The 26,882-nt window shown below is 43.2% G+C and overlaps 2 protein-coding genes across 2 annotated transcripts in view; both read left to right on the forward strand.

Moving 5' to 3' along the window:
• The first annotated feature begins 12,558 nt into the window (after positions 1-12,558).
• hs2st1b (heparan sulfate 2-O-sulfotransferase 1b) lies at positions 12,559-19,638 on the forward strand. The gene is made up of 7 exons (XM_058074057.1): positions 12,559-13,049; positions 13,488-13,741; positions 14,897-14,982; positions 15,069-15,207; positions 17,006-17,103; positions 17,204-17,361; positions 17,797-19,638. Exons 1-7 carry the CDS (start codon positions 12,926-12,928, stop codon positions 18,021-18,023), a joined length of 1,086 nt encoding a protein of 361 aa, XP_057930040.1. The 5' UTR covers positions 12,559-12,925; the 3' UTR covers positions 18,024-19,638.
• Positions 19,639-26,079: 6,441 nt separating this feature from the next.
• Positions 26,080-26,882, forward strand: part of lmo4b (LIM domain only 4b) — a 40,139-nt gene continuing 39,336 nt past the window's right edge. Inside the window, exon 1 of the mRNA XM_058073998.1 lies at positions 26,080-26,316. The gene's annotated coding sequence lies outside the window, so the exon portion shown is untranslated. The remainder of the gene's footprint in view (positions 26,317-26,882) is intronic.

Here is a 26,882-nt window from a genome sequence, read left to right on the forward strand (position 1 = left end):
TTAAGGAGTAAGCAACAAGGGCAGAGCTACATGAGCTACAGTGCTAACATTACACTATATTTTAACATCATGCGAGGTTAGCCTCTTCGCTTAAGAAAAACTAGATGATCATTTGTAACGTTCACATCTGTAGCTGACTGGCATGTAGCTGGCAGAGCTGTATTTTAAGATGTGTAGCGAAGCTTGCTTTATTACAAAATAGTGGGCGTATACTGGGGTAGGCTCATCTTGTTAGGGTCAGAGTTGGTATTTGTGTTTTTATATGTTACAAATCCAATCTTAACTTGTGCATATGTACTAATTTACTTTACAGTCTTTGGTCCGTAGTAGTGTAAATAGTGCACAAATGTGCACCGTGTAGAAGTGTAAACAGGCTCTAAACGCTGTGATTGGATCAATTACCGTGTCTTTCAATCCTGCAGCGCTCCTGAGTGAGGAGTCTTCATCTGATATTGATGTTTGAGGCATTAATGCTGTATATGAATATGCACCATCGCTTTTGTTTCCTCGCCGTCCGCCTGCCCCAGCGACGATAAGACGTTTGCCCGCCGTCGCTGGCAGAGCGTAATTCCTCCGGTCCTGTTTACGCCTGCTCGCCGCGATAGAGGCATGCGAAAGAAGGGCGAACGCTGCTTTGTGCCACGCTCGCTATCTCGGGTGCGGGTGGATACGGACGAGGGCGTGAGACAATTGTACAAAATGGCCCTAATGTGCTTAAAGAATCTTGTGTCTTTAATCGAAGCTCACACACATGCCGCACAAAAGCGAAACGGAGCTAACCCCATTCTTGAAGCCCGGACTTTGTGTTGCTGTTGTGTGCTGTCAGCGCTGCACAGTCGTTGCCTCATGCTGCTGGAAGACACAGCAGGGATTTGGGCCTTGAAGGCTGGACGGGCAGCTTGTGTTCTCCTGATCATATTCCTTTGTTTGGCTCACTCAGGAGTCATGACTCCTCACATGGACTTCAATGGAGACGCAAGCTGTGCTGATTTTTGCCTGAAGTGCCATTTCCAGCCATCGTGTGGTAGTTCTAACAGGAAGTGTTGGGCCTGTGGTAAAGAGCATCGTTTGTGGACGTTCTGGACTCTGCTAGTGGGACACTCCACCACGACATCTTCTTTTAAGCTCTGTTTTAATGTTATTTAATCCACATTCATGCAAATACCTACCAGTGACATCATTAGGTAAACATGCACATGAAATAATGGAGTGTTTCTCATACATTTATCCGTCTTCTACTGTATGCCACTTATCCTCACTAAGGTCACAAGGGTATGCTGGAACCTACCCCAGCTGACCAGGCCGCATTTTCCTCAATTTTCCGCACTCCCCTTCGCTTACTTTATAATGGATTACTGTATATTTTTCACATTAGCTTCTCATAGCCCATAAATGTGGTGCGTTCAAGAACAGCCAAACAAAGTGAGAAATTATAATACTTGTTGAAAAAAAAACATAACTCTAGTCTCTGACATAAAAGCATGTATCACTCAGCGGGCCCCTCCCCCCATCTCAAAAAACTCACAGGGGGCTCCGTCTTGTTTGTGGCGCCAAAAAAAAAGGACAAGAGAAGAAATTTCATCGTATTTCACAACATATTTGTTGTGCTTTTCAGATTCCGTACTGACTGTCTCACATAACGTTATTCCTTTCTCCTACACCAAATGCCTCGGGGTCAATTATGCAAATTGGACAATTACATCATGATGTCACCCTCTTTAGATACACAATTCTTACATCTGGAAAGATACTTTCTGGCAAAATGGTTACCGCTTGAAATCTTATGAAATTCTTGTACCTGGCCATTGACAAGATTTTGCAGTGGCATAAAAATGAAAGCAGAGGTAAATTAAAAACACACCAACATCATAATATGGCACTTACATATCATGTACTTGAAAATTCCCCTGTCACAAAGATACATATAATATACTGTATACACCACATTACACTTGCATGTATTCTTCATGCAAAGCATTCCTCGCCACACTTTTTGAGTTTACATCATACCCGTGGTGTGCCGTAAGGGCCAGCAAAGCCTTCTCTGCAGGCTTAAACACCATCAGAAGCACTGACTCACATTTACACTTACATTTTTGTATTTGTTCTGTGTCTTTTGTCGTGTATGTGGGGTTTAGATTTTTTGGTCCTATCAGATTTCTGCTTCTATGTGTTGCCATGTCAACGTAATCTGCCCAGGGCCTTCAGATTCAGTAGTGCGGGCCCATGTCACTTGAACACTTTTCAAAATGAGGCTGGACAGATTCACCTCACAGGGCCAGCTAGCCGATGTACAATAACATCGGCATTTTTCTGTCCTCTGGTTTATCGGAGCAAAACTGTTGGCTAAGGACGAGAAATTGACATCTCTGGTGAGGTGATGTCTTCTTCTTTCTCTTTCGGCTTCTCACTGTGGCCGACACCACAGCAAATCAATCTCCTCCAACCCTGTCTGCTGCATCTGTCTCTCTCACACCAACTCTCCTCATGTACTCCTTCACTACATCCTTAAACCTCCTCTTTGGTCTACTTGTTGCTCTAAACGTAGTATCCTTCTACCAATATATTGGACATGTCCCAACCATCTCAGTCTGGCCTCTCTGACTTTATCTCCAAGGCCTCTAACATAATGTCCCTCTGATGTACACGTTCCTGATCCTATCCATCCTGGTCACACCCAATGAGAACCTCAGCATCCGCATCTCTGCTACCTCCAGTTCTGCTTCCTGTCTTTTCCTCAGTGGCACTGTCTCTAGACCAAAAGTAGATGAACTTTCTTTTCTGTTGTTGGCATGCTATTAGATAAAATGTATCACTAACTAACTGTTTTTATCTTGTTAGTCCTATTTTATGCTCTTAATCTTCAGTTTTTAACTCCAGTGTTATGTTTTATCTTTTAGTCCTATTTTATGATCTTAGTCTTTAGCTCCAACTCCAGTGTTTCCTCAGGGGGGTCCTCCACACTGGGGGCTGTTTGGGTATGCTGAGGGGGTGCCATCCTTGGGTCCCTTCGACACGGCCGGCTGGGGGGTTCCTCCCTTTAATGTGGGGGTCCGCCCGTCTAACGGAGTCGGAGGGCCCGGGTGCTGGTCCTCCGATGGCACGGCCTGCAGCTTCTCCCAGTGTGGACGGCCCCAAAGGTGGCGTTTCCTTGTTCCTCAGTACCATGCCATGTCTCCCTAATGTGGGTGATTGTGTGCTTGCGTGTGTGTGTGGGTGGATGGGTGTGTGTGTGTGTGTGTGGGTCTAGTATGGAGGGTGGGAAGGAGGGGCTTTCTTTTTTCTTCATTGTTTTCCTTTTTAATTGTGGTAATTGTTTTAATTCTGGAAAGCACTTTGTGTTGCATCTCCTTGCAGGAAAAGTGCTCTACAAATAAAGTTGATTTGATTTGATTTGATAACGTTCATGGACCCTAAGATGTGATAGCAAAATGGTGTGCGTGCCTTGAAAAGAGGTCAATAACTGTTATTCTTCTAGAGATGTAGATGGCGTTGAGGATTATTGAACAGTCAACTGTGACTTTTGGGGGCGCAGTTCATGTGCTTCCTAGTGATTATCATAAAACCCGGGACATCAAATGTCTCCTCGTTCTGTCCCGCCTCCCTGGCCCAGTTAGGAGATGAGAGGAGCTACTCGTCTCTAATGTGGCCATTGATGGTTTAAAAAAAAAAAAAAAAGGAAAGGGAGGATACCTGAGAGCGTTAAAAAGCATGATGGTCGCCTCATGACCGCTCGTCTTGCCCTTAGTGTAACATTCCGGGTAAGAGTGTCCCTTTGTTAAGCACCCCCCCTCCTCCTGCTGCTGCCTGGCAATTATCACACACTCCACTTCTCCTGCCCTCCGGAGCCCGCAGAACTGAGCGGCCAGAGTTGGAGAATAGCTACATTTATAATTTTTTTTTCCTCTCCTCTTTCCATAGATTAATTTTCCAGGAAGCCCTGTCACTGCTGTACAGGCGAGAGCAATGGAAGTGTAAAAGAAGGGGGGGTAAGTGTGGGGGGGTAGCTGGGAGATTGGGGCTATGGTGCACACACAAGCCTTCTCGGCGTTTTCGTTTTCTCCCCCCCCCCCCCCTCTTTTCCTTTCCTTGACAGATCATTTTCCATGCGGGGGTATCAGGGGGTCTGGCCGATAATTGGCATGCAGATTGCAGCTGATGGCGTCCCGCAACAGAAGAAAAGAGCTGGCTAGTTAGAATAATGAGCTAGCCCGCCTGATGGATGGGCCGAGGAGGAGGTCATACAAAATGTTTCACACACAATTCCTGAACCAACCCCCCCCTCCCTCCATCACTACCTGCACCTCCCATTTTTATATTTCTATTCTCCACAAAAGGCCTGATATTTCATTATTTCCTCCAATGAAAGTCTCCCTCTTTCTTCTTCCCCTTTTCCCAGCATGCATTTCACACTGCGGTGGTGACAGTTTTTTTTTTTTTGGGGGGGGGGCATTCACAGAGTCGCTAGAATGTCACAACTCATTAGGCGTGGGGCGGCCTTAAGAGACGGCGGAGTTGTAATTACAGCAGAAGAGTTAATTGCAGGCCTCTCTCTGGATTTACTGAATGTGTGTCACCCTGCAACGACTCACAGGGCTCAAGTTTGGCAAACAGGAAGTAGGTGGCAATTTCCACCCCACTCCCCCCTCCCAAAAAAAGGATGTTTCCAAAACTTTGACTAGTAGCGTATGCGACCTGTGCACCATAACAATGCTACATCCTCACAGTAACAGTCAAAGATATGGGGACACTTCATCATGTTATTGTATGAGAGAGCGTCTCCAAACTTTCGACAGGTCAGACCATCAGAAGGCTACATCCTTTTTAGTGAGGTGGGGCTCATGTTCTCAGAAAGTAGGTGGTAACTTCCATGTCCTGCCCTCCAAAAGGTTGTAACCTTGGTGCATGTACACTCCCAGTCAACATTCATTCATTCATTCATTCATTCATTCATTTTCTACCGCTTTTTCCTCACAAAGGTCGCGGGGGTGCTGGAGCCTATCCCAGCTGTCTTCGGGCGAGAGGCGGGGTACAACCTGGACTGGTCGCCAGCCAATCACAGGGCACATATAGACAAACAACCATTCACACTCACATTCATACCTATGGACAATTTGAAGTTGCATGTTTTTGGAATGTGGGAGGAAACCGGAGTACCCGGAGAAAACCCACGCATGCACGGGGAGAACATGCAAACTCCACACAGAGATGGCCGTAGGTGGAATTGAACCCTGGTCTCCTAGCTGTGAGGTCTGCGCGCTAACCACTAGACCGCCGTGCCGCCTCCCCAGTCAACATAACATCTCAATATTTTTTGACGGACATGACTCACCCCGTCAACATTCTCCTGATATTTTGTTGTCTTATACTCTATAATGACTCGATAATGAAAGCCAAGATGAGCTCGAGCACTAGGTTCCGTCTGCATCCCCCCCCCCAAAAAAATGACATGAACATTCTCCCTGTGGCCTTAGTTGGGCTGGGCTCAAGTGCTCAGAAAGTATGTGAAAACTTCCACGCCCTACCCCCCAATAAAAAAAAGGCATGGTCAGCAAACGGCCATTGAGCTGGACTTTACGTTACAGTCCACTTGCATTGGGACCAAGCGGGACAGTGACTTACTAGATCTACTACAGCAAAAGGCTCTGGGGTGGAACCTTATGGCTTTAAACATCATGACTTTTTGATGAAATCAGTCAATATTTAGGGGTTTGTCCTCGGTGGAGAGTACCAAAATACCAAAATAACCATGACCCCCGGCCCAGAATCAAAATAGTACAGCCCCGCCGTCTTGCATCATCCTCCATGAACCAGGAGGATGATTCTCTTGTTCAAACTTGGCAACGGTCTGTGTTCTACTGCTGTTTTCTTGGGTATCATCAACGTACAGTGATGATGTTCTTTGGTTTTAAGCTTTAAAAGAAATTAGGGGCTGCACCCATCGGATGACCTATCCTATGGGGTCTAAGGACGGCTTCCAAATGTCGGTGATGAGGATATAACCTGGCTATGTCCACCTTTACGTCTCCATGCTAGGTGGCTACATATTAACATTACTAACATTCCTGGCATTAGATGTCCAAATGACTCAAGCCCATTTCTTGTTTTAAAGTACAGTTGACCCCCAGTGAAAACGCCCTTAACACGTGGCTTGCACCACACCCTTCCAAACGGTCACATGCTTGCTTGACGTTCTTTGGATTGTGTCTCAACATTAAAAGTGTAATTGTTACAGTGGATCCCTTTCTCTATGCCTCACCCAGGTATTGAACACATTTAAAGTACAGCTACTCACCACTAATGAACGGTAATATAAGATGATCCATGAATAGACGGAAAGGGAATCAAGGTGGAGGAGTCATACAGTCATACCTTGTTTCGTTTATTGCTGTCAATTTGTTCCAGACCCTAACATAACTACATTTCTGCAAAGTAGGATTATTTATTTAAAAATTGAATATTTATGTATTTAGACCATATAAAAACGGTTTACAACCTTCTAAATATGTTTTTTAACATTTTAGAGCCCTCTAGACATGAAATAACACCCCTATGTTCACCTTTACACTCATACTACGCAAAAGAGTAAACATAAAAAGAGAAAATAAGACTCACACAAGGTAGCATCGGGAGAGTTCTTTGTTGTTTCTTTCTTCTTTTACTTCTTGCAGTGGCTAAAGTAACATTACTGACATTACCGAGTGTAGAATGTATTGCAATGCGTCTTCTGAATGCATTAAAGTTATACACAAAGCAACTAACCAAATAAAACATAATCAGTGCGGCATAAAGACGGAAGGCTGGTGGGCTTCCTTTAAAGAGTATTACACATATGGTGTACATTCTGCCTGTATTATCACATAATTATCAATGATTTCCGGTGTTTTCTGCTTTATGTAAAAGTGCAGAGAGCCACGGTTAAAAAACTGGCTTCCGTGGGAAGGCTCCATCTGGCATTGATGACATCATTGGCCCTCAATGGCAGCTTCTGAAGGACGGAGACCCTTATTTGGAGACGCCGAATGACACAGTGTGGGTTTATGTCAAAGAATTCCTGCTTTTATTTCAAAGGAACTTGCAAAAACTACTTTACAGCTGCAAAGTGCACCTCCCCATCCGCGCACACACGGATGTAGCGTTTCACCACCGAGTATCTGTATACAGTACACACCCGATCAAAGCCTTAATTGAAAACTAATTATTGGTACTTAATCACAGCAAGCGGCGGGCTAATTGAAGTGAAAACAAGGAGGCAAAGGCAGACCCTCAGAATGGCGGCAGAAAGAGGATATTGTAAGAGCTCCTTCCCAATCCCCATTGTCTTGCAGATTAAATAGGAGAGGGCTATTAGCAGAGTTAATTGGCTCTCTAATTTAGATCTGGCCCCGCTGAAAGCATAACGGATGCGAGCCTGTCGCCCGATGATGTGTGCACTCTGTCACACTGTCCTGCTGGGCTGTGATTGGTTAATTGCTCAGGGAATTTTGGAAGTTTGCTCCCATCCTTCAAAGGTAACAGATTGGCAGAGGCAGCGTTTGTCTACTCCTGCAGCTTGGCCAGGTGGACGCCATTGTTTACGAGGTTTCAAGTCACTCGGGTTCTTCAAACATTGTGGCATGAGGATGAGGGGGAAATGTTAGAAAATGATTGTTCTCCAAGTTTGACTTCAAGTTCTGACCCTTAAGCTGCCTTGTCTTGATCACACTCCTTGCAAACTTTACTCCTCCTGCAGCACCAGACTTTCTCTGCACCCACTCTGCCCTCTAGTGTCCGCCAGGTGGGCGTGCACTTGCGCATCACTACATACAAAACCCATTTAGGCTTTTCCAAAAAGGTGGGAAAAAGTAAATGGCCCATTTTTCCACCATTTTCCCAGACAGCCTTTCATCATTTTTGAGGACACCTCTATCTAGTGTTTTCTTATTGTGGCCTGGTGCTAATGGAGCTCTTGACTGCAGTCCAAAATCCAAGTTGGCCTGGAGATTCCTTTCAAAGTCTGTCGCCTAAAAACTTTTCCCCCAACAAAGATGGAGAAAATGACGGGACATTATGCGACGGGTCCCGGTGGAGTGCACAGTTCCTCTTTTGAGGGGTGGACTCACATCTGGGGGCTTTAACCCTTTTGTCAGCAGGAGGCTATTAGCTGAAGAGTAGCTACAATTAAGGTTTTTTTGTGTGTGTTCCAAACAACTGAAGTGTTGCGTTCAGAACAGGATTAACATACAGGAAGGGAACATTAACATTTAGATTTTTGAACAACAGAAGCCCAAAAACTAGAGCAGATGGAGACAATATTCCATTAGGTCAATAAGCAGGAGTAAATCTTGGAATTTTTCAATGCCACCACACAGACAAATGTGATGATAACCCTAGAACAGGAAGAAGTACATCTGTCCCGGCTGCTCAGTACAATATGGCTAAAGTTAAGCTTTTACAGAATTTATCATGGTATGTGATGTCATCATCTAATTTGCATAATCGTCCATGCCCATTAATTAACAATAAACAACTTGAACTGGGTTTATCTTTGTACACTTTATTAGTTACACTGGTTAACTGTTTTTTTTTTATATTCAAGTCAAGTGTAATTGAAGTGATATTTCAACATGTTTTGGTTTTCAAAATGCCGCTCTGTTGCTACGTTGCTTCATTCTTCCTCAGACTGTTTGAAATTGTACTTTAATAGGTTGGAGGTACTTAAATAAAATATGTCATGTTCCGGAGTCGACTTTTTTTTTTCTTTCCAGCTGCATAAAAATGCAGCAGACAGCAGAAAAGAAAAAAGAGGAACACTTGATGAGCTTAGCTGAGCAAGCACAAGCTTTAGCAGTCGTGTACGTCGTATAAGCACATTTTACACATTGTGTACGGGCGCCTTTACACGCTTATGTCTGGAGTAATAATGCAGGTATGATGTGCCGTTAAGTCATGTTTATGTTTTACAACTAGGTTTACTTATTGCACCAAAAAATCTTCATCCATCCTTCCATCCATTTTCGATGCCGCTTGTCCTCACAAGGGTATGCGGGAGCCTATCCAAGCTAACTGGGTCCACGCTGGACTGGTCGCAAGCCAATCACAGGGCACATACTTTATAGACAAACAACCATTCACACTCACATGCATACGTATGGACAATTTAGAATAAAAAAACTAAATTCAAATCTAATCTTATATGATAATTAGTAGTTTATTCTCTTTTAATCTAAAACAATACATAATTTGACATACTGTAAAAGCAATTGAGAACTGAGAAATTAATCTGTCTCAGGGTGAAACTGTGGTCGTTATGAAACATAACAGGCGATATTGCCTGATTCTGAGAAAATTGTAGGAGATCCCGACAAACTTTTGCCAGATATTAAAAGACTTTTGCAAGGTCCTGAGAAAGTTTTACACGATCCTGAGAAGCTATTGCCACATCCTAAGAATCTTTTGCGAAGTTCTGAGAAATTTTGGGAGAGAGCCTGAGAAGCTATTGCAAGAACGTGAGAAATTATTGTCAAATACTGAGATCCTGAGAAACTTTTGTGAAATCTTGAAAAATCATTCTGACATTATGTGAGATCTCGGACAAGTATTGCAAGATTTTGAGAAATTATTACAAGATTCTGGGAAAGTTATGCAAAATCCTGAGAAACATGAGATTTTTTTGTGAAATCCTGAGAAATTATTTCTAGAGCCTAAGAAACTATTGCCAGATCCTGAAAAACTATTGGAAGATATTGAGAAACCATTGCAGGATCCTGATAAAGTTGTGCAAAATTTTGAGAAAGTCTTTCAGGAATTCAAGAAATTATGGTGAGATCCTGGGAAACTATTGCCAGATCTTAAGAAACTTTTTCGAGATCCTTAGAAATTATTATGAGATCCTGAGAACATGTTACAAGATCGTGAGAAACTACTGCCAGATTGTGAGAACATTTTTGCGAGGTCCTGAGAAACATTTGTGAGATATTGAATAAGTCTTGCAAGATTTTGAGAAATGATTGCAGGATCCTAGGAAAATTATGCAAAATCCTGAGAAACTATTGCTATTGACACTTTATAAGAATAGTTTGTGAAATCCTGAGAAATTATTACAAGATTCTAAGAAAGTTTAGCAAAATCTTTAGAAAGTCTTGGAAGGTTTCGAGAAAATTTTGTGAGATCCTGTGAAAGTTATGCAGGACAGTTTTTGCGAGGTCCTGAGAAACTTTTATAAATAAGTCTTGAATAAGTCTTGCAAGATTTTAAGAAATTATTGCAAGAGCCTGGGAAAGTTATCCAAAATTCAGAGAAACTATTGCCCTATTCTAAGAGTTGATCAGAATCATTTCTCAAATCCTGAGAAATGATTGCAAGATGCTGAGAAAGTTTTGCGAGATTTGTAGATTTCAAGATCCTGGGAAAGTTATGCAAGATCCTGAGATACTATTGCCAGATCGTAAGACAGTTTTGTGAAATTCTCAGTGATCCGGAGTTATCCTGACAAATGTTTGTCAAACCTTGAGAAACCATTACGAGATCCTGATAAATCTTGTAACATTTTGAGAAAGTCTTATAAGACTTTCAGAAACTATAACATCCTGGGAACTTTATGCAACATCATGAGTAACGTCTGCAAGATCCTGAAAAACCTTTGCAAGATCCTGAAAAACTATTGTAAGATCCTGAGAAAGTTTTGTGAGATTTTAAGAAACTTTTGAGAGATCTCGTGTTTTACAAGGCTCACCATTAGATGATGTGTTTATGAACAAGGATGAACAAGTAGCATTTGTGGCGGTCCAGATTTATTCATAGCAGGCCACCACAAATAAATAAATGTATGGGAAACACTCACTCTCATTTAGTTTTAGATAATGAATAATGACGTGAAAAGGAGCCAGCCAGTCAATGGCGACCTCAGATATTTCTACTTGTGTTTTAATTTTAACTATTTAAAACTGCTCCACTTCCTCTGGGGTACTTTCATTCATAAAAGAAATACTTTGATGATTGATAGTGTGGTTACAAGAATTTCAATTCACCCTGTAGCAGCAGGAAAAAACAATAATTGAATATGTTGTGAATGCTATCATGCCAGAGATGATCAAAACATCAGGGACAAACAAGCGTGCTGAATATTGTGTTGTTTATCCTATTAGCGTTATCGTGGGAAAATGCAGTGGTCATCGGTTTATCCATGCTACGTTAAGCGTTATCTGCTGGCCTCCGGCGTGGCGCCATGAATGAAATAATTGGCACCTTGTTTCTGGACAATTGATTCCAGCTAACGCTGTGGCCCTCAGATAGTTGTCACGTTTGATTTTCTTTGAATAAAAAGCTCTGCCAGCTCTGGTCAGCCACTGTGAAATAGGCAGAAGTGTGACGAGGCTTCTACTCCCCCACCCTGCCGGGCCCCCCCAGGGAGGTGTCTTTACTTCCAAGGGGATCGACTTAAAAGGCTTGAAACAATGTGCGTAAAATCACATTTCTTGATGCTACAATTAAGGGAAGTATTAGGCATGCAGTGGAAAGGGATACAGTCATTGTTTTAATTAGTCTCACTAGCAACTAAATACCTGCAAGGTCAAACGTTATCATTTAATTTATACATAGTATTACCTTTAATTGCTCCTGTATTTGTTGTAATATTATGTACTAACTCGTACAACCCAAGTGTCTTTATGGCCCAAAGCTGCTCCATCAAAGCATGTTATGTAACTAGTAACCTCTTTTGATACAAAAGAGCAGTGTAATGTAACTGTGATACAATGCAGAATCAACTGGCAATTTTGTGGAGTGACAATGTCATGGAACTGTATTTTACAATAATAAACAATAATGTAATTGCCGCTTAAAGTAATTGTAAAATTTAACTGAGCCTGTCTACTGACCATACCATACAAAAATACAGTACCCACGAGATTTTACAGGTAGGCGACCACATATTTGGAACTTTACCGCCATCTAGTGGAACATAATGCCATTGCAGCTATCCTGGACATAAACTGCAATGAAAACGATATTTTGTTTAACTTGTATTCGTTCAAAAACGTTCAAGTGTCGGCTAGTATAACTACTGACGACATATTTATTCAAAAGGTGAATTAAATAAAATACAAGTGACTGAAATTTACATATCACAACTCATCCATACATTATGATAGGATTGTAACCCATTCCCAGCACTCTGAAAGGCAGATTAAAAAAATGTATAACAGGAAGATGAGAGAATGAAAATAAATTATTAAATTTAATGCTGTATTTCCTCCAGTAAAAAGAGCTCTGCAGCGTAAACACTGGTTGGTCTTCCGGGATAACACACAAAGAAGAACAATGCGGAAATGACGTCACAATAGACCGAGTTGTACCTGTGCTGACAACATACTTACTAAAAAACGGAATGAAATAAATTAATTTCATATATCACAGCGGTCCATGCATTTTTATGAGGTTGTAACCCACACCTAATATATAATTTAAAGACGAGTTTATGAAAGTTAAAATGAAAGATGCAAATGGGCCTCTTTCCAATAGGGGGCGTTGTGCATCTCAAACACTGTTTCGCTTTACATTACACACGAAAAGGAACAATGCGGAAATGACGTCACATTACAATGGCACTCTGTTCGCTACTAAAACAAGCTAGTGACCGAACTGCTACACAACATTGTGTACACTCGCTTTTCTTCGCTTTCGGATCCAGCTGACTTTAAACGGACACACCTTTGTGACCTGGAATTGTCGACGTCGAGTACCACCGTCGTAGATGAGTGTAATTGGTGCCAGCAACGTAACCTAGCACAGAAGCTAACAACAAGTTTAGAGCCCTCCTCTCATCTAGGAATTAATGTCACGTGATGGCGTCAAACAACATATTCTAACCTCAATTGGGATCATTTAGGGTTTCTTGATCACTCGCCTTTGGCAGGCTGTTGGTAATGCTTGTTGTGGTTGCTTGATGGGGCTTTTCAGGGTCATGATGCCGCCCAAGTTTCAGCTTTTGGCGCTATTGACATTTGGGCTGACCATGCTCTTCATTGAGAACCAGATCCAAAGACTGGACGAGTCGAGAGCCAAGCTAGGTAAGATGTTCAACTGTGCAGACAAGTTGTTTATATTGCTTTAGCACATTTTACTCATTCTTTATAACCATCAGTCTGCAGGTATTTACAGTATTTGTATTATTTTCATGTACCTGCAGCTCTCTGTGTGATACAGGATAGTTGTGCACCACTGCAAATTACAGTCACAATCAAATCATTGTTAAATACATGCCTCTATGACATTGACAGAAACAGCCTTGCATTGGATGTCATATGCAGTTGTACATAAAAAAAGTGAAATACATGTAACTTTTAGTTAATTCGTAAAACCTGGAATTAGACACACGCACTTTAGGATCAGAGAGGCTATCATTTAATGTTCTTATGGTGGTTTGGATGTAACTTAATGACACAGCACCAAACGGACTAATACTGCCACAGTGATTTTTTTATATTTATTGGTTGGCTTTCCCGCAGAGCGCGCCATGGCTCGACACGAGCTGGCGACGGAGCAGCGTCATCAAGACGGCACTCGCGACCTCACGTCACACTCGGCTGAAGGACGCGACAGCCACGACGACGACGACATGGTCATCATCTACAACAGAGTGCCCAAGACGGCCAGCACGTCCTTCACCAACATCGCCTATGACCTGTGCGCTAAGAACCGTTTCCACGTGCTGCACATCAACACCACCAAGAACAACCCTGTTATGTCTCTGCAGGACCAGGTCAGACCTCGTCTTAGTCTCGTCCGGGAGGAGGCAGTTTAGTGTTAATAGTGATTTTGTGCGGGTGGTCGAGTAAATACTTCCCCACACGAACGTTCCTTCTCATCATCTAAACTGGTATACCGGTATTTTGAAAATATTGCCCAACCATACACTGAATGGTGTCAAAGTGAAATAATTGATACGGCCATAAAAATGTATACTTTTACACCCTTAATGCTAATGCCTCCCTTCTCATGGTGCAACCAAAAATAACACAAGTAACACAATGCAACATCACTACATGCTTGTATTAAAATAAACAAATATACTAATAAACATCCAAAGCAAGGTTTTTTTTATACTAAGCTATATTCTAAGTAACTTCCCATTGGCCATGTGTACTTGTAAACCTTGTAGGGATTCCAGAATGTTTTGCGGGTTATAAATTACTATATAATGTGTAAGTAAGAGTGCAAATACACAATGGACTCCTTAGGCATGTAGAAGTTTACCTCTGACTACTTTATGTGCAACTTAAAGGGGACACATAATGCAAATTTTTCAACCGTTTGTATAGAGTTGTGGTCTTCTATAGAGCAGGTACACACAATAACCCACACAGAAAACTTTTTAGATATTGCACCTATTCCAGCTGTATTTCCTTTGATTTGTGCTTCCTGCCAAAAAGGTCTGCTTTAATCTATTCCACCCACGGCCCGCCTCCGGGCATGCCCACTCTGCTGTGATTGGTCACATGCCGAAAGTGCTTCCTAATTATGAACCATATAAGGAAGTCCGCCCCTCTGTGATGTCGCAAAGGAACGATTTTACCGCGCCTCTTCAAACCGAGCGTTTTGAGCTATTCCAAACTTCTTTCAGGGCTCACTTCCAAATGCGCAAACCTCATTATCTCAAACTTTGGCATCGTTTGACACGAGAATACTACATTCTAACTACATTTATAGGTCAGAAAAGTGGAAAAGACATAATAGGTCCCCTTTAATCTTTACCAATGGAGGGCAAAAATGATGTTTTTTTCTACCAACAAACACACAAAAGGGCAGGTTTTCCCACAAATTATGTTTCGATCAAAAAAGATGAATGGCGAATATGTGGTGTCCAGTGTACTTTTATACCGTGCCACACTAAGTTGACTTTGTCTTTTGACCACAGATGCGCTTTGTACGCAACGTCACCTCGTGGCAAGAGATGAAGCCCGGCTTCTACCACGGGCACGTCGCCTATCTGGACTTTTCCAAGTAAGATCCATCACTTTCAGCCAAGTAGGTCACAGGATGTGCACATGTGTACTTGTGCTTGCACTAACGGGAGTCTTTGTGTTCAGATACAGCGTAAAGGGTAAGCCGCTCTACATTAACGTGGTGCGAGACCCCATCGAGCGCCTGGTGTCGTATTACTACTTCCTACGCTTCGGTGACGACTACCGGCCTGGCCTGCGGCGAAGAAAGCAAGGCGACAAGAAGGTCATAATTTATTCTTCCTTTCCTTGAATGAATCTTTTTTGTTATTCTTTTCTACTCTTTAATGGGAAAACGAACACAATTTGTCACTGAAATCCTGATTAAAAAATAGAAACAAATAGAGGGGTCATGCGGTGCAGGTGAGATTAAAACATTACAAGATTTGGATGTGGGCGTGGCAGCCATTATAAGCACATGTTAAGTGCAGCGTCAGCACAGATATGTAGCTGTTTTGTTTTTCATCAGTTGAACAGCTGCTTGCTACTTGTTGCTGTCCAAGCAGAGGCTGTAATGATTCCACATTTGATCAATTTTACTTAAGATTTGTCAGATCAACCCACAGAGATGTTATTCAGTAATTAAATGCAAGTGATCAACAAAGGTGACATATCGGCCGAGCAGGCAAGCTGGAATGAGCTCCACCCCTGTAGCAATGGGACTTTGCAATGCACATCTGAAAGCTGGCAAAATGCGCATGGGTGTCCAAATTGCGGTGCAGGGACCCTCTGTGGAGCGTGGCTCAGTGCAGAAATAAAATAAACAAAAACACAAATAGACCAAAAGGGTATAATGTAATTAGAAAAAGCTAAAAAATGTTGATAGACAAGAAAAATAGTGAACTGTATTATTATTTTATTATAGCAGTGATTTATTTGGTCTCAAAAATGTTGACAATAATATGAGAGTCAGTTTGTTGCACAATAAACATTTCAAAATGCACCTGCATTGTTTTGACTTGCTTAAATAAAAAAGTTAGACTGTCCAGATTACTTTTCTTAAAAAAAAAAGTTTTCTTAATGTTAAATTCTCGTCATGTGATTGGGGTGTAACAGTACGCCATAATAATGGTTCGGCACATATGTACCTCAGTTTTAAGGTTACGGCACGGTTCATTTTGGTTACACTAAGTCAGGGGATGGCAACCTTTCGCATCAAAAGTGTAATTTGGGCTTGTATCCACCAAATTAAGACCATAAAACCAATTTGGCCACGACATTGAAGGTAACACTACATATGTACTATAGTTTCCTTAAGCGTATTGTCATGTTCCTTTTCTGTCTTCTTGTTCCATTTGGTGGAGTGATGAGCCACACCTGTTTCCACCTGGCAATTAGTCATGTTCCTCCACTGATTTCAGATCAGCATTCACAATAAAAGTGTTGTAAGACATTCATTAGTTTCAATACTACTCTCCTTTTCGCTTTAGGAAGCTAACTAGCAAAATAGTTGAGCAGCGTCATGGTCTCTCACTGAGTTGACACACCAGAAAACACTCCCCCTAGCACTTCGATGGAGAATTGCACAGCATATGCTAAAAAGGCTCATGACGGCGCAGTGTCTACACGGAAGCATAAACGGCAACAGGAGGCTAAAAGAGCCTCGGGCTACTAACGCCTGCACCAAGGGAACACATCAGCAATACAATCGTCATGGTCCAGGCTGCATAATTTTTGTTGTTCCCACCATGCATCAGTCAATGACCTTCTGTTCCTTAGTGCCGTATACTACATGCGTATTTGCAATGCTAAAAACGACTGCCCTAGGCCAGACAAAGTTTACTCATGCCTAGCTTCTATGCGACTCAAGTGCCAAAGTCACAAAGTTGGCGATACCGATCACTCTGCTGTGTCATTTTACTCATTCGAAGAGATGAGGTATGTTAAAAAGTCAAATTACAATCCATATTGCCACCTAGTGTAAGGAGTTGTAACAACACTACATTCAGACCGCCTCTTTATGAATGTTGGTTCAAATTATGAATGCATGTATATAACAAAACAATTTCTTCTACGTCTTTCAGACCTTTGATGAGTGTGTGGCGTCAGGCGGCTCAGACTGCGCCCCTGAGAAGCTCTGGCTGCAGATCCCCTTCTTCTGTGGTCACCATTCAGAGTGCTGGTGAGCAAGCCTGTCACATTACATACAACCTTGTGTCCACACTACTTTCAACCCACAGATGTCATCAACCATTTCTTCTGTGTGTTCTATAAACCTGCAGGAATGTGGGCAGTCGATGGGCGCTGGAGCAGGCCAAGTACAACCTAGTGAACGAATACCTGCTGGTGGGCGTGACCGAGGAGCTTGAGGACTTCATCATGATCCTCGAAGCAACTCTGCCACGCTTCTTCAAGGGAGCTACTGAACTCTACAAGACAGGTATCAACTCAAGCTTCCTTCAAAGCCTATGTTTTGAACAAAAACGTCTTCTTTCCTCATATCGTAGCCCCCACTCTATTAAACGTTGTGGTAAACATGAACACATTCACACCACGTGGCGTCAGTGGAAGTAGACGTCTTTAAACCGTGGCCGAGCGCTGCTAGGGCACAAGCTGAGACCTGACCAACGTCAGCTGGGATGCCTGAGCGAGGGTGTCTGATGTTCAAAACACCCGATGACCTCAGGTAACATCACTGATGATGTGCCCGTTAGACAATTGTAATAATAAAACACACAAATAGATGCCTGATACTCTCTGCTGCTGAGTAGTTCAGGTCCCCAGCCACTATGTGAGGAAAAGCGGTAATTTCCTCCTGGCTCAAGTGTGGATTGTGGCCCGCGTGAGTCTGTGAACTCCTCTTGTGTTGCTCCAGGAAAGAAGTCCCACCTGCGTAAGACCACTGAGAAGAAGCCCCCCACCAAGGAGACAATCAACAAGCTACAGCAGTCCAAAATCTGGAAGATCGAGAACGAGTTCTACGAGTTTGCGCTGGAGCAGTTCCAGTTTGTGCGCGCGCACGCCGTCAGGGAGAAGGATGGCGAGCTTTTGGTGCTGGCCCAGAGCTTCTTCTATGAGAAGATCTACCCCAAAGCCAACTGAGCATCGATGCCAGTGAGAAGTCGCACACACTGGGAGGACACATGGACACATGCTGGATTCTTGCCATTTCAACACTTGATGCACATTTGATGCACGGACAAACACTTTGCGATTGTTTACAGGAAATGTCTACGTTTTACATCCTGGTGTGCAGCAGACTGTGGAACAGAACCAGAGTGGACTGATTGAGCACCTTTCAACTTAAAATCTCATGCTGAAGACTTTTGTACACTACATTTCTAGTGCGCCAGTGCTTGTTTACACAAGTGAGACTGCAGTCAAAGGTGCGTTTGTACAAACACGCTCGGACCAAATATCAGTGTACAGCCTCGGCATGCCTCTGGTGCTGAGTTGGCGCTTTTTAAAAAAAAAAATGCACAAATATTCTCAGATACACTACATCGACAGAAGTATTGGGACAGAAGATGGACTGGAGCTCGGAGACACTTTGGCCAATTACAATTCGTGGGGAGATGGTCTTGTGTGGTTCCCAGTGCACAAAGCAAGGTTCATGAAGTCATGATTGGAGGAGTTTGCAAGAACGGGTCCTACATCGGCGACTTCACAAATGAACACGCTACAACATCTTGTAGAAAGTCTTACCAGAAGAAAGGAAGCAGTTTCATTTCCTTCACCTTTCCCAATACTTTTGTTTCTACTGGTGGTCCTCGGTTTACAGCGTTGCAGGTTAAGACGTGTCATGGTTACAAACATGCACCCATCCGTCTTCTTGCGCTTATCGGAGGTTGGGTCGCGTGGAAAGCGGTCCAAGATGAGAATCCCCGGCCAGTTGAGAGACCTAGTCTCTGCAACGTGTCCAAGGTCTCCTACCACTTGGATGTACCCAGATGCATGAGCCACTTCACTTCTGCTTCCTCTCAATGCAAAGACGTAGCAGCTCTACTTTGAGTCTCCACTAGCCGCTTGTACCGCACGCTCAAAGTCGTTAAAAATGTCATTTTGATCCTTTAACATGATTAGCTCAAGAACTAATCACATGGCAGGAGCCTCGAATAGCATCTTATTTTTTTTTTTCACCTCATTAAGTCCGCCAAGCGGTAGTGCACCAAAGAAAAGGAAAGCCATCACCATGGATATGAAAATGAACATTATGGTCCCAACTGCTCAGCTGCTGCAACCATCATTAAGGAGAAAGATTGTTGGATGGTAGTGAATGGGGTCATGGATTCTGTGCATTTTGAGAAGACTAGCCTGGGACAATATTTTAAGAAGGTAGTGGCTACTAGCTCATGTTTTTTTTTTTTTATTACAGTATTTTCTATGTCCTTCCAGTGTTCTGTGTACATTGTGAGTGACTTAGGAGTTAAAGTTCCAACTTACTCTAAAACTACACTTACATCAGTGTCTAGGAATGGAACTCGTTCGTAAACCCGAGGACCACCTATGTATTGTACGTCACACCAGTAATTTACTACTCGTCCATCTCATTATCAACACGCAGAATGCAAGTGGATCAGTGCAGGGTCTTTGAGCTGATAGTGCCTTTTTGCATTCTTCTTAGCACAGCTTTGTGTTGGCCCTGCAAAACATTCATGTTTTTGTATTTGCACGTCCGCTTCTATTTTCAGATATAAACACGTACCTTTAAATGTCACAGTCTTATCAAGGATGTTCATCCTCCACTACACAAAGATACACTTCTTGGTTTTTGGACCTGTTTCTTGAACCTCATCTCCATTTCGGTCCCCCTCGTGGCTGAATAATTGCCTCACTAATTGCTGCATGTCGCTCATCAGGGTGCACTTAACCACCCAAACCTTGAAGGAGCGAGACAGGATGATCCACTAAAGTCTGCGGCGGTGCAGAGCGAGGGGGTGTGTGCTCAGGGAGGGGGTGGAGACCGTTACCGCTCCAGCGGTCCGTAGCCGCTTCCCCTGCTTTGTGGCTGCGGACACAAAGAGAGCCTGGCCCGTCTCAGGAAAAAAATAGAACTCAATTATCAGTTTTGCTGCAGGCATATTGGAACATTGTTTCATTAACGAGATGAATACAGTGGGATAATTACTCCATCTCAATTAGGAAAAAAAACTAGCCGCTGTATTGATTGCGGCTGATGAGCTTGAAGGTTAATTAGGAACACAACATTTCCACAAATTCAATAATGTTTTCAAGCTCTCTCACTCAGATAAAGAATCTTCGTCAGCAACTTTTGCCTTTTGTTTCATGAAAATAACCTGGAAGTCGAATTTATTAGTTGCTGCGCTGTTCCATTCCGTGCCGCTAGAGGGCGCCGTGCCTCTGCCTCAGACTTCTCGCCAAGGTTCATTGAGTGCCATTAATGCACCTGAGCAAAGCCAAATGGAACAAACTAATAGCGCATTACCATTAACAATACAAATGACGCCATTAGGCACACTTGGCTCCCGGGCGGCGTGATGCCCATAAATAGTTTCACTTGGTCTTGGACAATTTGTGCCCCACTTGCGTATAATGACGGCACTCACATTTCATTGAGAGCGCGTGAGCAAAAGCGCCCATGTTGCAGAATGTTCTGTGACGGGACACTTTGATCCTTTTTAATGACGATCCTCATCCTACAGGATTGACCCCTGCCCAAACATGATCACAATGAATCCCATTAGACTTGACGCTGCTGTAATGACACCCCCTTTTTTTAAACATTGACGACGGCCCCTCTGGATCACTTTAAGATTCTTGTTTTATTCTCCTGAGTGGACCAGAAGAGACCTGGCACACTTTGTGACCTCAAAGTGGTTTCACTCCTGCTCCATAAAACAACCAGAGCAGAGCCGAGGCAGCTTGTCCACCCCCTCCATGGCCAAAGGGGACCACAATGTGTGTACTACTTACCACTTGTTTTATGCAAAAAGGGGGGAGAATGAAGCCAGCGTGTCGGAGGCACTGGGCCAAGAAAGCCCGGTGCAGATGATGGATGCAGCTGATGGGGGGGGGGAATGATGGACGCCATCATAACGCTTGGCCAAATTCATCCCTTAATGGATACTTGCCTTCTGGTCTGATACACATTACAGGCCTGAATAGGATTAATGGTGAGCTATGCTAAGGCTGCACTTAGCTAAGCTCACTGAGCTAAATGCTAGCATCAGTAGGCTAATGATTGTATTACCCGGCCATCCGTGCTTCCTGCTTTTGCTCATGTCACACTCCTTGTAGAGCATTACAATGCTGCAATTTCATCGATCATAAATATTGATATGGCGGCACGGTGGTCTAGGGGTTAGCGCGCAGACCTCACAGCTAGGAGACCAGGGTTCAATCCCACCCTCGGGCATCTCTGTGTGGAGTTTGCATGTTCTCCCTGTGCATGCGTGGGTTTTCTCCGGGTACTCCGGTTTCCTCCCACATTCCAAAAACATGCTAGGTTAATTGGCGACTCCAAATTGTCCATAGGTATGAATGTGAGTGTGAATGGTTGTTTGTCTATATGTGCCCTGTGATTGGCTGGCCACCAGTCCAGGGTGTACCCCGCCTTATGCCCGAAGACAGCTGGGATAGGCTCCAGCACCCCCCGCGACCCTCGTGAGGAAAAGCGGTAGAAAATGAATGAATGAATGAATAAATATTGATATTGTAATTCCATTTATACGCACTTCAAATACGTTTCAGGGCCGTTAAAAGAAAATATTACGAGACGAGGAAAAAGAAATCAAAATTTTTGCGAGGTAATTCATATCTTAGAAGGAAGTCATGTGCTGTAATATGCATGCCACACCATACTGACAGGAAACCAGATTCCTTTTACTTACCATTTCACACGAAACATTCATTGACGTGAATCGGGTACTGGTTGAATTCGAGTCACAGAGTGCAATGCGCAAAAACGTAAACATGCGATTACACATCCGTTAGTAAAACACATGTTTTTGAAAAGCATATGTGAGTGAGTAATACTCAAGTCTTTATCAACCTTTGAGTCAGCGGCACTTGAGTCTTTGTCAAGTACCTGTGAGTCAGTGAAAGCCAAGTCTTCAACAAGGAGTCGTGAGCCTCTAAACTCAAGTCTTTGTGACTCAGTGAACCTCAAATCTTTGTTGAATACCCGTGAATCAGCAAAACGTGAGACTTTATTGAGTACTTGTGAGTCAGTGACACTTGACGGACACACATGAGTAAAACTTGAGTTTTTAACCCGGTGAGTGAAACTCTAAGTCTGTTGACTACCTGTAAGTCAGTGAAAATCAAGTCTTTATTGAGTCGCCAAGTCAGTGAACGTCAGTCTTCTTTTTTTGTCATGTCAGATGGTATTGTTGATGGACATGGCCTTACATGTTAAACAGATTTGTTCTGCTAGGGAAATGTGTAAGATTCGTCCCATGAGTCAGTGAAGCACAAGTCTTTATGAACTTGTGAGTCAGTAAAACTTAAGTCATTGTCCAACCCATGAGTGTGTGAAACTCAAGTCTTCACCAAGCACCTGTGATTCGATGAAACTCGAGTCTTCATTGAGTCTGTGTAACTCAAGTCTTTGCGAGCACATGAGTCAGTAATAGTCTAGTCTTCGTCAAGCCATGAGTCTGTGAAAATCAAGTCCTTGTCAAGTACCCATGTGTGAATGAAGCACTAGTCTTCACCAAACACGCAGTCAGTAAAAATCAAGTCACCGTCAACGCATGAGTCGGTGAAACTTGAGTCTTTGTCGACTACTCGTGAGTCTGTGAAACTCAAGTGGTTGTCGAGTACCCGTGGATTAGTGACTCACGTGTTCTTGCAAGCACTCGTTTGTCAGTAAAAGCCGAGTCTTGGTGAAACTGAGTTAGTGAAACTAAAGTCTGTGTTGACTACTTGTGAGTCAGTGAAACTCGAATCTTCATTGACTACCCGTGAGTCAGTGATACATGAGTCTTTGCTAACACCCGTGAGTCAGTAACGCTTGAGTCTTTGACAACCAATGAGTCAGTGAAACCGGAGTCCTCGTCAACTACTTGTGAGTCAGTGAAACTCAAATCTTCATTGACTACCCGTGAGTCAGTGATACATGAGTCTTTGCCAACACCCATGAGTCAGTAAAGCTTGAGTCTTTGACAACCAATGAGTCAGTGAAACCGGAGTCCTCGTCAACTACTTGTGAGTCAGTGAAACTCAAATCTTCATTGACTACCCGTGAGTCAGTGATACATGAGTCTTTGCCAACACCCGTGAGTCAGTAACGCGTGAGTCTTTGACAACCAATGAGTCAGTGAAACCGGAGTCCTCGTCAACTACTTGTGAGTCAGTGAAACTCAAATCTTCATTGACTACCCGTGAGTCAGTGATACATGAGTCTTTGCCAACACCCATGAGTCAGTAAAGCTTGAGTCTTTGACAACCAATGAGTCAGTGAAACCGGAGTCCTCGTCAACTACTTGTGAGTCAGTGAAACTCAAATCTTCATTGACTACCCGTGAGTCAGTGATACATGAGTCTTTGCCAACACCCGTGAGTCAGTAAAGCTTGAGTCTTTGACAACCAATGAGTCAGTGAAACCGGAGTCCTCGTCAACTATCTGTTATAAAACCTGAGTCTTAGTCAACCTGTGGGTCAGTGGAACTCAAGTCTTCATCAACTCGTGAATCAGTGGAAGTTGAGTCTGTCGAGTACCCGTGTGTGTGTGTGAAACTCGGGTGTTTGTTGAGTACTCGCGAGGCAGTGAAACACGAGTTTTTGTAAGCACTTAGTCAGTAGAATTTGTCCGTCCTCCAGCTCCGTGAAGGGTGGTCATATTCAAGCGGTTTTATTGAGACACTTTTATCAATTAAAGAGGAGGAGGAGGGCGATGAAGTAAAGAGATTGAACAGGCGTCCCATCCGTCATCATTGATAGGCGGGAGGACATGATGTAATAGCTAATGGACAATACTCGAGTGTGTTGAGCCCAGCGGGGGAGGCTGACCCCTCACAGGAAGCTCTCTGCTCCCGTTGATTAGATTGCTCTATTGTGGTTCGACCTTGGCGGAAGACGCCCTATGCTTGCTCCGCGTCACTCTTCCGCCATGCGGAGCGGCCATTTTTATTTTTTTTGCAGTGTTCCTCCTGGAGGCTATAGGAGAGGAATGCAATCAGCAATTCAATCGTGGCCATTGTGTGGCGGTGCTGATGAGCTTTGCAGAGGAGATAATGGATTAAATTATTTATCCGCTAACCCCCCCCCACCCTCCCTCCTGCCTTCCTCCTCACCGCTCATTGTTGCCTCTGCTTTGTGCTGCTGCAGCACGATACAGGCGCAGGCTGAAGGCCTTGATCACTCGCTGACTTTCATAGATCTAATTTTTCTAATTAGCGCCTGAATGCCGAACGCTCTCTACCGCTCTGTCCCCCACAGCACTCCACCGCCTTGCCCTCGTGGTGAGACACGTTCCTACGAGGTGAGCATGACACTACGCCGCCACGAAAGCGCCCACGTCCTTCTTCTGTGGCGACATTAAATGATTCCGCTAATCATCTCATCAGGAGGCCGACGATGCTCAGTGGTGCTCCATCATGTGGCGGCATATGGTGGAAACATGTAGGTGTCACATGTTGATCTTCAGCCGGCGACGTTTATTGTTTTTATCAAAGATTTTAATGCTTAAAAAATACGGGCTTTAAAGTAGGAGGTCATAACCATGTAAAGGCAAGCCTCTAAAATAGCACAAAATGTCAGTTAAACAGGCATGAAAATATTAACTCTATGGTTTTCAAATTCTTATTTTTTTAATAATTCAATTATTTTTTAATGAAATTTTTTTTTCAATAGACCCACACAGGAAATTCAGCTCACATTCAAAGCAGTACGTCACCATATGCTAACTCGCTATGCTAACTCACTTGTCATTTGTTATTATTCACTAGACCTTGCACGATAAAAACATGGCAGTAAAGTCTCCTGGTCACCAGGCCTGGAATGATGATAAATAATTAATCACAACTTTCATTCATTCATTCATTTTCTACCGCTTATCCTCACGATGGTCGTGGGGGGTGCTGGAGCCTGTCCCAGCTGTCTTCGGGCGAGAGGCAGGGTACACCCTGGACTGGTGGCCAGCCAATCACAGGGCACATATAGACAAACAACCATTCACACTCACATTCATACCTATGGACAATTTGGAGTGGCCAATTAACCTAGCATGTTTTTGGAATGTGGGAGGAAACCGGAGTCACCGGAGAAAACCCACGCATGCACGGGGAGAACATGCAAACTCCACACAGAGATGGTCGAGGGTGGGGTTGAACTCAGGTCTCCTAGCTGTGAGACTAACCACTAGATCGCCGTGCAGCCCTTCATCACAACTTGATAATTTAAAATATTTAAAATATTGCCATGTGCAAACGTGTCTGTTTTCCTCATCTCTTGCCTTCAAAGAGCACCTTGGCGAGTTTGTTCCATAGAACAATGGCATGAACAGAATGAGCCCTTTTGTCAGCCATACAGTCTTTTTGTATATGATCTCTTTGTAGTTATTTATTTCTATTTTTGGAAAAGTAATGTTAAATTGTGGTTCTTGTAGGCCCGGTCTCGTGTATGGTGACTAACAAGTAGGGGTGTCCCGTTATGGCAATATAATGAGGGCGGTGTATGAGTTAACTTTCATTTACTGTGTGATTAATTAGATTATCATCCAAGGCCTAGTGCCCACGAGACTTTTTTTTTCCTGAACTGGATATGCTGTCACGTTTTTATCTTGCTAGATGTTGTGACGCAAGATTTCCAACACCACTAGTTATTAGCGATTAGCAGTGCCTCACTTCTTTTTACACTTGCATGACAGTCTAAGAATGCATCTTGTATTGTATGTATTCTGAAGAGGTTTCACTGCATATTTGTTATTGTGCTTTTGGTTTTCAGTCAAAATGAAGTACTTTGTAAAAGATGGAGGACCAGGATCTTGGCCAGGACAGAGATGATGCTGTGAGTTGATGTACGTTTTTTTTTTCTTCCTGACAACAAGTGAAAGTAATGACATAACATGTTGTGCAGAGTGAGGCTATCATGTACTGTAAGAAGTGGAGCAGCTATGTGGCCTGCTTGTGTTTCATACTTTTCAGTGCACGCCCCCCCCTTCCCCTCCTGACAACTGGCAACAAAGGGCCCATTGAGCGGCCATGGCGGTGGCGGCGAGGGGGCTTTGATGGCTAATCTGCATGCGTTTGTAGAGGGAAACTGGAGCCGGCTTCAAGGAAACAGGTGGAACTAATTACGATATCCCCACTCCTTCTTTCCTGTGGATTTCCTCCTGCTTTCACTCTCCTCCTTTCCATTTGCAATGTTTGCTTTTTCCCCACAAATTCCCCCGTGAGCCCTCGCTACGGACACGCATCACAACCAAAACATGGTGAGTTCTGCTTTGTCCTGGCCTGTCTGGCATGAACCTTGCAGAAAAGCAACAGTAAGTGGCTTCAATAGCTGTCACACGTGTGTGTTAGCTTTGGTCTTTGCTGTCATTAAACGGGACCACGGCTTGAGGGTCCATGCTTAAAAACCTTCCAGGTAGACCGTGTTCCAGAAAACCTGCAAGTAGGACATATACCATTTCCAAATTGTAACAGTGCAATAGAATGCCTTTTGCATGAAAAGTTTAATAATGATTTGGAATGCATGAAAAAGTAGAAAGGTAAAAGTGTCTTTCTTTGAACATGTGCTCATTCATGAACAAGTATCGGATTTTCCGGACTATAAATCACCTCGGAGTATAATCCCATCATTCAAAAATTGCGTTGAGAGGAAGTATTAAGAAATTAAGAATATCTTGTTTATAAGAAATTGACGCATTTAGCTGTACAGTAATCCTTCATTTATCGTAGTTAATTGACTGTGATAAGTGGTGAACAACTTCAAAGTAGGATTATTGTTGTAGTTCGAGCATAAAAAACCTGTTTACCACTTCTATAAATCATTTTT

Source organism: Doryrhamphus excisus, chromosome 5, assembly GCF_030265055.1.
Source record: "Doryrhamphus excisus isolate RoL2022-K1 chromosome 5, RoL_Dexc_1.0, whole genome shotgun sequence".
Taxonomy (NCBI): Eukaryota; Metazoa; Chordata; class Actinopteri; order Syngnathiformes; family Syngnathidae; genus Doryrhamphus; species Doryrhamphus excisus.

What these genes read in the sequence shown, in the direction of transcription:
- hs2st1b (XM_058074057.1), top strand. Translation starts at nt 12,926, where the DNA reads ATGGGGCTTTTCAGGGTCATGATGCCGCCCAAGTTTCAGCTTTTGGCG. An exon ending in TTATGTCTCTGCAGGACCAG is followed by an intron (nt 13,742 to 14,896) that starts GTCAGACCTCGT and finishes TTTTGACCACAG; the next exon opens with ATGCGCTTTGTACGCAACGT. An exon ending in GGTCACCATTCAGAGTGCTG is followed by an intron (nt 17,104 to 17,203) that starts GTGAGCAAGCCT and finishes ATAAACCTGCAG; the next exon opens with GAATGTGGGCAGTCGATGGG.